The 11,017-nt window shown below is 46.8% G+C and overlaps 1 protein-coding gene, 1 non-coding gene and 1 pseudogene across 2 annotated transcripts; 1 reads left to right on the forward strand and 2 right to left on the reverse strand.

The window, feature by feature from the left end:
* Positions 1 to 1,932, reverse strand: part of LOC114801626 (acetyl-CoA carboxylase-like) — a 59,153-nt pseudogene extending 57,221 nt beyond the window's left edge.
* Positions 1,933 to 3,424: 1,492 nt separating this feature from the next.
* On the forward strand, positions 3,425 to 9,470 carry LOC114802184 (Fanconi anemia group J protein-like). Its single transcript, XM_029000888.1, has 5 exons — positions 3,425 to 3,435; positions 3,526 to 3,696; positions 3,784 to 3,926; positions 4,857 to 5,009; positions 9,168 to 9,470. The coding sequence occupies exons 2-5, from the start codon at positions 3,645 to 3,647 to the stop codon at positions 9,468 to 9,470; spliced, it is 651 nt and encodes a 216-aa protein (XP_028856721.1). The 5' UTR covers positions 3,425 to 3,435; positions 3,526 to 3,644.
* LOC114802780 (U6atac minor spliceosomal RNA) lies at positions 5,617 to 5,726 on the reverse strand. The gene has a single exon (XR_003751792.1). It is a non-coding gene; the product is annotated as a U6atac minor spliceosomal RNA (small nuclear RNA).
* Positions 9,471 to 11,017: the final 1,547 nt, after the last annotated feature.

Genomic DNA, 11,017 nt, shown 5'->3' on the forward strand with positions numbered 1-11,017 from the left:
GATGAGCAAATCATTTCACTAGTAGTTACAGAGTATGTGACAAATAAAATGATAAGCTGTGCCAGAAACATCATGATAACAACCTGAAATCACAGTATGATATTTTACTGACACGCAGAGCAGTCTGAAATGCACGGAAATGAATGGAAATCGGTGAAGATCCTGTGTCTCTCTGTACCTTTTCAATGACTTTGGTCCCCCCAAACCTAGTCACAAACTCAGCAGGAGATGCAACGGTGAAGTCCCTGTGCAAGTCCACACGTGGCCGGTCCCTGCCCAGTTTGACCAGGTGTAAGCCGGACATGCTGGTTCTGTGTGAAGAGTTGACACACATAAAAACAGAGGCGTTATCATTCAATTTATTATTTTTTGTTTTTTTTCAAAAAACAAAAAAAAAATTAAAATGATTGAAATGACAATGGCACATAGCACCCATCTGTCACAAGTAACATCACCATTTTTTTCCCCTCAATTCTTGATTTCAAACTCACAAGAACCCTGAGGTTTCATCCGCCATCGCGAACTCTGAAGCAGTGCCAACTGCAAAACAACCGCCTGCCTGTCCGTCCATTTCACCATCGCTATTGCATAAGTCCTTTTTTTTTTTTTATTATTATTTTGGGTTCATGCCCAACGCAATATCTGACGGTGTTCAGCACGAGCACTCAAGTACAGAGCCAGCAGACACGCCTAGCTTTGAGGGAGGAAACGCGCTGTGATTGGAGGAGCAACACCGCCTCTCCAGTTCGGCCTTTGGTCTGTCATTGAGGCCAGGTAACCAGACTGGGATGCAGGACCAACGAAAGGGACAAAGGATCAAACCTCGCGTCGTTTCTGATGTGACTAGAGCCCCGTCCCGCAGGTCTGAAGCACAGTGCGTTAAAAAGATTGCTTCCAAGCTTCCACATGCTTCCAGTCCAGTTCGACCGGGGTAAACCTGACATGCTGGTTTGTTCAGATTGCTTTATGAACACCATGGAAGCGCCATCCCCGACAGCCGAAACTGATTTACCAACCTCAGGTTCTTGCTTGGCCATTCAAGGTGATCAAAGCCAAGCTCCGACAGGCCGTCTGAGCTGACCGAAGACGGGGACGTGGGACGATCTTTCATCTCCAGCTGTAGCTCGGCGGGTCTCGAGGTCTTGTCCTCCCCTGCGGCAGTGTGCTGAGAATTTGGATCGCGAGTGGGAGAAGGATCTTCTGTGCTCGAAACTTGCTCTGCCATGTCTGAAAAGCCTTTAGAGAACCCAGGTGGAGAGAGGGGGGAAAAAAATAACAAACTTATCAAAACTTTTAGATGATGTTCCTCAGAGAGCTCGGGTCAGCACTGGCAGAACTAATCTGCCTGACCAGGGCTGCGGAGGAGCAAGAAGTGAGAGTCGGGCCAATGGACAGCCGGCGTTTAAGAATTGCACCAGCATTGCACCACAAACCCAGGCTGACCCTGACCTTGCGTGCAGCTGGCTGAACCTCCCGTTTCTGAGCAGCACCACGCATCTAAAATGACTCTGGCCTCTTCTCTGGGGGTGAAGCTTTTTTTTTTTTTTTTTTTTGGGTCGTTGTTGTGCAGTATCTCGTGGGGATAGATCCAGCAGATAAAGTTCAGACGCAAAACTCGGAAGCCCAGCTCAGCTCTGCTCGCGCTTATTTATGGCGTAAACAAGTACGCGGCCACGTAAACACGATGCTCGAAAACAAGCAAACAAACAAACAAACAAACAAACAAACAAACAAATCGTAATCGGTTGTCAATCATTAAGCAAACCCAACTCGGTCAGTGTCGACGCAGCACGTTTCACCGGCTCGGTATGGCGCCAGGTGCCATCGGCCACATCGCGCACGGGCGCCGGCGACAGGCGGAGGTCCGCGACGCGCCGCGCCGATTGGCCGCCCGGCGGTGGGCGTGTCGAGCGCAGCTGAGACGTTTGACGTTTCGACGTTTTTTTTTTTTTTTTTTTTTTTTTTTTTTTTTTGCGACGCTAATCAGAGGCGATTTGGAATCTCACGCGAGGAAGACGTTACGACGTGATGGTCGCAGGTGGAGGGAATGACGTTGATGATCGTGTGACAGGGGAACCTGGCAGTGGGTGGGGCATCAAGTCAACGCTCTGCCATTGGAACTGATACTTTAGAAATCTTTTTGTTTTCTGGACAGCATTTTGGTCTATATTGTGGTTGTAAAGCTGCTCTACAAATAAAGTGGGATTTGATTGATTTGGACAGGCTTACTTGTGATTTTTTATATATATATATAATTTTTTTATTCATATCTAGAAAATATTGAGTAGTTCAGCTGCACTACCCCGTCGGACGCTCCACGCGCGCATTGGCGTTAGTGACGACATGACGCAACGTGGCACCGTGCGTTCTGATTGGTTCGGAGAATTTGTCCCTTGCGGCGGGAGACTCGTTATTCCGAATCCGGGCTAAGTTGACATGGCGCTCAGCAACGCTTGACTGAAACGTTGCAGTCTCGAAGTCACCTGCAAGTCGGCTCGTTTCCCGTTCGTATTACAAGGTAAAAAAAAATAAATAAATCCCTGTGGAAAAGTCACGTGCCTTGTTTACCGTAGCAGCCAAGGTTGCTTTAGCTAGCGATTAGCCGATTAGCTCTGCGAAATCTTGAAGAAAGAAACTAACTTTTGTCAGTCGGACAATTTTGGCCTAGCGTGCAGAGTTATGATTAATATGCTTTTTTGTATAGTGTTTAATTTGCACTCAGCTGACGTCGGAAAAAATTAATAAATAATTAATTTTATTGCTCATGGGAACCACATGCTACGATGTGTCCCTGCGTTGTAGGGTCCCCTGTTAATTGGTTGGGTGTGTGGTTACATTGACAGCGTTTATTAGACGCCCTTATCCAGAGCGACTTAGTCAGTAGTGACGGGAGGACAGGTCCTCAGGGTTAAGTGTCTTGCTCAGGGGTCACAGTGGCACTAGGTGGGGTTTGAACCTGGGACTTCATTTGCGGATGTCTAACCCACTAGGCTACTGCTTCCCCGCTAGTTTTGAAATATTTGCCTGATGGTGGACCTTATGTGATTACAGAGAACTAAAAGCAGAATCAGCTGTCTCTCTTGATGAGAATGAAAGGCCTAATAAATAAAGTTTTTTTTTTTTCTTCCCCTGGACAGTGATAATGGCGGTGGTTTTCAGCATCAGCTGTGGAGTACACCATCGGTGGGATAAAAATCAATCCCCTGCAAAGCCTACCCGTCCCAACTGGCCATGATGTGAACTCTGTTAAGTTTCTCTAATGTTCTCGATTGGTTTGTGTTTATCCATGTTGATGTTGATGAAGCCACCCACTCTGCTCAGATTGTCCGTGGGCTGAACCGCGGGGAGCAATGTTTGCTGGGAGAGCCCCACTGGCAGTGGGAAGAGTCTGGCACTGCTGTGCTCCGCCCTGGCCTAGGCAGCAGGCTCAGTTGGGTAAAAGCACGTTCGCTCTGTACATGGTGATGTTAAAGGTACCGAAATCCCCGTAATATTAACTCTGCAATGCAACATTGTCGCTGTAAGCTTCAGGAAGGACTGGTGGAAACAAACCCGATGACTGTAAGAAGCCAGAGGCCGCTACACCCTGCCAATGTGCTTGTCATCGTGCTGGGACATCCAGCGCTCATTTCCATACCAGCAACATGTTAACCAACCCTGCCATGAAGGACCATACTGGTCCTGAGATAGAGTCTGGTATGCAATGTCCCATCCTTTGGAATCAGCTAAGTAAATAAGTATTTAATACACATGTTTTTGCTGATGTGTGGTTGTTGTGCGCAGATATGAAGAGCTGCCCCAGAAGGTCCACACTGGCATCTAAACTATCAGAGAAACTGCAGGACTCTCTTATTGCTGACCAGGGGGGAGACGATGACTTTCAGGCAGACAAAAAAAGGCTGAGAACCCCTTGTGGAGAAGATAAGGTGTTTGTTGCTTCAAGCCATCTCTCAGGATTGTTTAGATGTTTGCAATAAAAAAAAAAAAAAGTTTCACACTGCAAAGCACGTAGCAAGCATCGTGACATTTCAGACAGTCTCTAGTGAAAGTGAAGTGATGTCATTGTGAAACACTGCAGCACATCACACAATGACACAACAAAATATGTCTTCTGCATTTAACCTTCACCTTGGTGGGCAGCAATGACTGGGAGCAGACATGTGGGATGGAACTCTGCTCAGTGAAACCTTGGGGTTTCAAGACCTCTCGATTAAGGGTCTGCCTCATTACTCATTAGGCCACCACTGAAATTTTATTTTTCAGGAAACAATATCATATGTGAATGTTTCATTGAACTGCATACTCAGGAAATCTTAACTAAATAAAAGTATTGCGTATGTATGGAATTAATGGAGCTTTGCCGTGGCTCCAGCCTAACTCTCCCCCTCAAACCACCATGTGGTAATTGAATGCACTCACCCATTTTTTCCAGCAGGGGGCGTCCGAGTGTTATTCTTTTTTTTTTTTCATGCTGCCAGTCATTGAACCCTATGGTACAAGTCAGTGTTTAAAAGGTTGATACCTTATCAGACTGTGCTGACTAAACATTTTCAGGAACGGGGGGTAGGGGGGATTGACATTTGTCAAAACATGGTATTCTGGTCTAGCATCCAACCTCTTAATAGCAGGTAAGGAAACGGAACTGGTATCAGAAGGTTCCCGGTTTGAGTCCAGAACCGCCAAGGTGCCACAGTCCCCACAGTCCCCACACACTGCTCCCCGGGCACCTTTCATGGCTGCCCACTGCTCACCAAGGGTGATTGGGTAAAAATCTGAGGACCCATTTCGTTGTTACTGCGTGCTGTGTTTCACAATGACAATTAATAATGGCTTACTGTGATTATGGCCCTTCTCAGGCCAGGAAGCGGAGATGTCTTGATCGTGGGGTGATTTTCATCAGCGATGAGGAGCACGAGGAAGAGAGGCCTGTACCTGGACCTCAGAGCCAGATTGTGGGACCAAAGAGCCTTGCCAAGGCTGAGGGCATCTTGCCTTCACCACAGTGCTGCGTGAGTCCAATGTCCAAGAACATTATCAGGTCATCAGACTTGCGAAAGACAGTTCAGTAGTATCACAGAATATTATTCAGTATAAGGAAACGTCTGATCCCTGGCAACATTGCCTCTTCATTTCATTATGCAATAATGCATGGCTCTTTGGACCACCATGTTATAATTAACGTGGTGGCCAAATACATGTGGTCAGAACACGCATGTGTTCCACTCCAATCAAAATGTCAGGTTAATGACTGATGCTGAATAAATACTAAGGTCTCAGTTTAGCAAGTGCTTTGTGCAAAAACCCAGTTGCATAAATGTTTCATTTGAATTTGCCATTGCAGTCATTGCACTTTGGCCACTTTGTTGGAACTTGCAGATTATAGAAAGTAGAACACAAGAATGAACAAAAAATATATATATATATAATTATTATACATTTTTCTTTTTTTAAGCAACATAATTGTCTACAACACACGCTGACACAACAAAATGTGTCGTGCTTTTATCCAATCACCCTTAGTGCTCAAGGTGCACTTTGCTCAGTGGCACTTTGCTCAATTGGATCCGCTTCCTTACCCTCTAGGCACCACTGCCATGAAGGAAGAAAAAAAAAAAAAAAAAAACTTGGTTAGAGATGCCACGAAGTTGTTGCCAACGCCTGTGTTGAAGGCCACATGGTCCTCTTCAATCCTTGGAGTGCTAACCTTTTATCCTTTCATACATGACTCCATTTATCTATCATTTTTAGTGCAAAGTGTCCATCTCTAATTTGTTTAAGCATTGTAGAATTTTTTTTTTATACTGTTTTATATCTTGTGCTTGCAGAGACCACGGTTTTGTGCTTTTCTTTTTATAATTAGTCCTGGCAGAGATCATATTTGGCTGCTCTGTAAAGAGCTTAATTGAAAGCCGTCGGGAAATAAGGAAAGGTACCTGTTAAATACCTGCAGCTACTTATTACACTGCGCTGGACTTAGGTCTCTTGCGGTGTTAAACTGTTGACTGTGGCCAGTTCAATTTACTGATTAGTGTCCTTACAATATGATGGATTTGAGGTCGTACTATTCCCTCTAGTCGGCATTACTTTGTCATTTCGGGTGTCACTGTGGGCAGTGTCTGTTCCTAAAGGTCCTTTGAGTTATACTGCGCCTCAAGTCTGTACACATGCAAGAATAGGATCAAAGCTGTTGTTTTTGCTCCTTTTTACTCCTTGCACCCTAAATGCAAGGGTTAATGAGCTTTGTGTGACTGAATATTGTAAAAGCGCGTTCTTTATCGGAGCGTCTCCGATCAATCAAACTCTGGGTAACCAGCACCCTCAGGGGTGGACGGTGGCTGCGGCAAAAAGGAATCTGTGTCGATGTGCGCACCCATCACACCGGAGAACATATTGCTTACAACACGCTGAAAGGGCCAGGAGTGACTTGTGTTACACGTTCCTGCAGCTTGGCCGACTGTTACAAAGGTTGGAGGAATGGACTGGACCCCCCCCCCCCCCCCCCCCCATCCCCCTCTTCGGGGAGGTGGAGACCGAGGTGGACGGCCAGGCGGATCGGGTTTCAGGCGGCCCGACTCCTGCGAGCGCTGAGTGACATCTTCAATGGGCCCTTTGAAGCGGGCTCCAGTTTAATTAAGAGGTTTGCTGTGCTCCTCAGTGATCTGTGAAAGCCCAGGATAAATATTGAATTGGGGTTCACCCGCTGGTTACCGCGCTCGGGGGACAAACAGGTGCTTTGTGGGCACCTGGGATGGGTCTGGAGGTTCGGCGGTGATAGAACTGCGAAAGTAAAAATAAAAGACCTCCGCAAGTCCCGCCGTGGCCGCGTGAGATTTCACTCGCTCAGGTGTCTGGGCCTCGGCGCAGAGAACTGCGGGAAAAACCGATCCCCGTTGTTCCCGCGCGCGCACCATAGTGCGGATATCGGGCTACCTCCGCAGAGTGGCGGCTAGCGGAGCGATCCAGCCCGGGTCCTGCTCTGGCTACACCTCGCTTATGTGAAAACCACACTTTTCACAGCTACCCGAGCACACGGGCTTCACACTCGCATCCGATAGCGTGAGATGGAACGGATCTCTGCGGCCTGGATATCTCCCGCATCGATACCCTATATTGTGTGTCGGCCCGGCGCGTATAGATCTGGGCAGCTGGCCGCTGAGAGCTGACGCTTTTCATCCCCGACACGTTAAGGCTAACACTCCCGCACAATGGCGGCCTCTGTGTCCTTACGGGGCCTGATTGAAGTCTTCACTCGGTGGCAGCTCACCGCCTCACTCGATATCGGGGGGGCCGCGGCGAAAGAATGCGCCTTTTCAGTGCGGATGTGTCTGGCTGGCCGAGCCCGGCCAAAGGAGGCTGTTATCTGCATTCCAGGGGTGTCTCCTCGCCGCTACGATGCGAGCCGGGCCACGGCGGTGGCAGGTAGCGCGTAAACGGATACCCTTGAGTCAGCTGTTTCCTGCGCGGCCGCCGACAAGGGCTCCCATTCACGAGCCGTCCCCCTTTATTCCCTCTCCGATGAATAAGTAATTATTTGGCATGGAAGGCAGGATATTTGGACCGAGCTATTTAATGTGGCAGCAGCAGGTAAGCCGATCCTGCCACCACCACCACCACCCCCCCCCCTGCTCTCGAGGCGGCCAAACGAGACCCGGCGTGCAACTCTTCCATGCCGGGCCGTAACCCTAGCCTCTTGCAGGGCTCTGTTTATTTGGCACGTCAGTGCGGCCTTTATGCTGCTGAGGGACGGCTCGGTGAGCGGGGCTCGCGTTCGGCTCCATTCTCTCGCGCATTGTAATATTTAATGGCAAACAAGGCCAGAAGAGGGCTGCGGGTAACCGGACCTGCCGTCTCCACTCGGCCAGAGGCTAAGAGGCTGCTTGATCCCTGGCATAAAGCTGAAAACACCGGCAACTTTTAAATCAGCCATTTAAAAGCATCTTGTGATGCTTAGCAGTGGTCACCGATGCCCACCAATTGGTGGTCACCGATTTTATGGGCCAAGCCCCCTCCCCACGCTGTCAACGGGCTCTGTCTATCTCAGGGTGCACAGAATGTCTGTTTATGTGTTTACTTCTTAATGGCCCTGATTATCCATAGTCTGTCGTTAATAATGCAGCGCACAGCCGAGGCCGAGTGTGCCTGGGAGGAAGAGCCGAGGTGTGTGTTGTCATGGCGCTGAGTGGGTGGAAAGTGGGCCACTTAAAGCGGCCGTCCAGAATGAGGGGATCCGTTTCCGCGAGGCCGCAGGCACGCCTGGCGAAAGTAATGCCGCCCTGGCGACGCTGCAATTAAAGGCAGCCAATCAAGGTGCCGTTACACCCCTCGACTCCAACAAAAGGCTGCGTCTAAACTTTCAGGCTCAGCGTAGCATCTCCCGCTCAGATTATATACACTTTCACCTCTCCTGTTTTATAGGCTTGGCCTTCCTTATGTCCTCATCATGAAGGCGTCCAGTTCAGATGGCTGTGTTACAAATTCTGACCTAGTGACCAGACTTCAGAAACACAAAACTGTTCCAGTCATAGATGGGAATCTCGGCCTGATAGTATATCGCAGTGTTCCCCCACGATAGTGAAATCTTCATAGTTCTGTCGACCCTGCGATACTTGATCTATTGCCGGAGAGCTGTCAGTAATTCAATTGAAATATTTTTTAAAAGATTAAAGTACCACTTCACTTTTTGAAAAAGTAATGTTTCATTTTAATTTTTTTAAGAATGTATTGTGTGTATATAGATCATTTTTTATTCTTTTAAATTAACAGATGCTTCTGATATCAATGGAAAATGTACTAGAAACTTTTTAGAAAAGATGAGGTCAATTAGACATGGTAACAAAACCATGTTAGTTATTAGCTTATTGTTATTGAGACTATGCCACACACAAAACAAAAAAAAACATGCACCAAACCCCAGATATCACCTCAAATAAGTAAATAAAATTATAGAAGGTCAAAATCCTAAACACAAGATTACAAAATATTTTGGTCTCTCTAATTATTTACACTCCAGATAGCATAGCCTGGAATAATATTGATTATTATCATAATTTTTTTAAATATATAAGTTCAGGTTGCGCTATCAATGCCCAGAGCAGCTTTTGTACATTGATTTGCTATAGGCTATTGTGATTCTGCCTTACTTTAATTTCTTTACCATGTTACTACAGTCACCAGTGCCCTGCAGCCTGTGCCCTTGCCCCAACTCCAAAGTGGGACAGAAATCTGGAGAAAAGTCCAAGGACGAGGAGACGAAGAAGATTCCAAAGATATTCTTCGGTACACGCACCCACAAGCAGATCACACAAATTGCCCACGAGATGAAGCGCACCCTGTACTCCAGCATCCCCATGACCATCCTGTCCAGCCGTGACCACACCTGTGTCCACCCGGAGGTGGTGCCTCACGCCAACCGCAACGAGCGCTGCAAAGAACTGCTGGAGGCCAAGAACGTGAGTTTCTTACCGTGGTGACAGCAAATGTAGCAAACCAGCACCTGGTTGGACCAATGAAGATTAGTTTACAGCGTTTTTTTTATTATTATTATAATACTACAGGGTGGGCCATTTATATGGATACACCTTAATAAAATGTGAATGGTTGGTGACATTGAACACATTTTTTAAGTGGGCAAACTTGTAAATAACTCATGAAAGAATAAAGTTACGTTAAAACCAAGCACACCATTGTTTTTCTTATTACCAATAAATTTGATGTGACATGACCCTCTTCCTATTGAAAAAATCAAAAGTTGGATCCAAGATGGCTGACTTCAAAATGGCCACTATGGTCACCACCCATCTTGAAACATTTGCCCCCTCACAAATACATTTACATTTACATTTACAGCATTTATCAGACGCCCTTATCCAGAGCGACTTACAATCAGTAGTTACAGGGGACAGTCTCCCTGGAGCAACTTAGGGTTAAGTGTCTTGCTCAGGGACACAATGGTAGTAAGTGGGATTCGAACCTGGGTCTTCTGGTTCATAGGCGAGTGTGTTATCCACTAGGCTACTACCACGTAGGCTACTACCACGTAGCCTAGTGGAATGTAGCCGTAGCAATGTGCCACAAACAAAGGATGTTAATATCACCAACCATTCCCATTTTATTAAGGTGTATCCATATAAATGCTGTACATACATAGTACTATACTATTATACTGCACATTTCACTATTCTATACATTTCAATATCAGAGATGTTGAAAAAGTTATGATGTAGAATCATGCATTGTCCTGCCTTTTTCATTATGTGTTCTTTGTCATAATCATAATGCTCCGGGTTTGTACCTCTGGTCTTGACCCAAATTCACTTGGGCATCAGTGGTCTACATGAATAGACCACTTCCACTCCTAAATGCATTCTACTGTTTCAATTCCTTTGAGTTGAATTTCAAACTCCGTTTGACCCCCACGTTTTCTACGACGGTAGCCTACAGGTGTGAACTTCATCCAGCTAATTCCACACCCCGCCAGGCCTCACTCTTTCTTATTTCTTCGTTTCTGTCACCATTGTAAGGCGAAGAAGATGAGTCGCTACTGGATTATCAGAGGGGTGTAACACTAACCCTCAGTTTAAAGCCCAGCAAAGCCGTATCCTGGCGCTAAAGCTGCGAGACACAATTATGCTCGATAATATCCCCAATCAGTCTTACAGGGCTTTTTGTTCATGCGCCTTGTCAAGATCGTCTGGTGCGCTTTGTTCCCCGCGTGGGGCAGGTTATCGTCCGTGTTGCCTTCTCTCCCGAGGCCTGGCAGCTCATTTAATGAGCTCGACGTTGAACTGTCACCAGAGGTGTCTGCTCCACACTCAGCAGTGTCACGCCGCTCTTCGTGGGAAAGAGGCGAGTTGTGTGACAGCCTGCGCTCGGTCCCCATGGACTAACCTCAGGCTTTTTACCCTTCAAGGTTCACCTTTTAACCTCTGACCTCCTCTGATGCTAGTCTCAGAGGTGGAGAGAACTGTGGAAATGTAATATTTTCTTAAGCAGTACCATTTTTTAGTTTTTTAATAAT

The sequence above is a fragment of the Denticeps clupeoides genome, chromosome 13, assembly GCF_900700375.1.
Source record: "Denticeps clupeoides chromosome 13, fDenClu1.1, whole genome shotgun sequence".
NCBI lineage: Eukaryota > Metazoa > Chordata > Actinopteri > Clupeiformes > Denticipitidae > Denticeps > Denticeps clupeoides.

Bases quoted from the DNA above. Each gene is read 5' to 3' on its own strand.
- LOC114802184 (XM_029000888.1), top strand. From the start codon at position 3,645: ATGTTAACCAACCCTGCCATGAAGGACCATACTGGTCCTGAGATAGAG. The intron at 3,697-3,783 runs GTATGCAATGTC...TGTTGTGCGCAG, and splicing joins TGGTCCTGAGATAGAGTCTG to ATATGAAGAGCTGCCCCAGA. The intron at 5,010-9,167 runs GTGAGTCCAATG...ATGTTACTACAG, and splicing joins TGCCTTCACCACAGTGCTGC to TCACCAGTGCCCTGCAGCCT.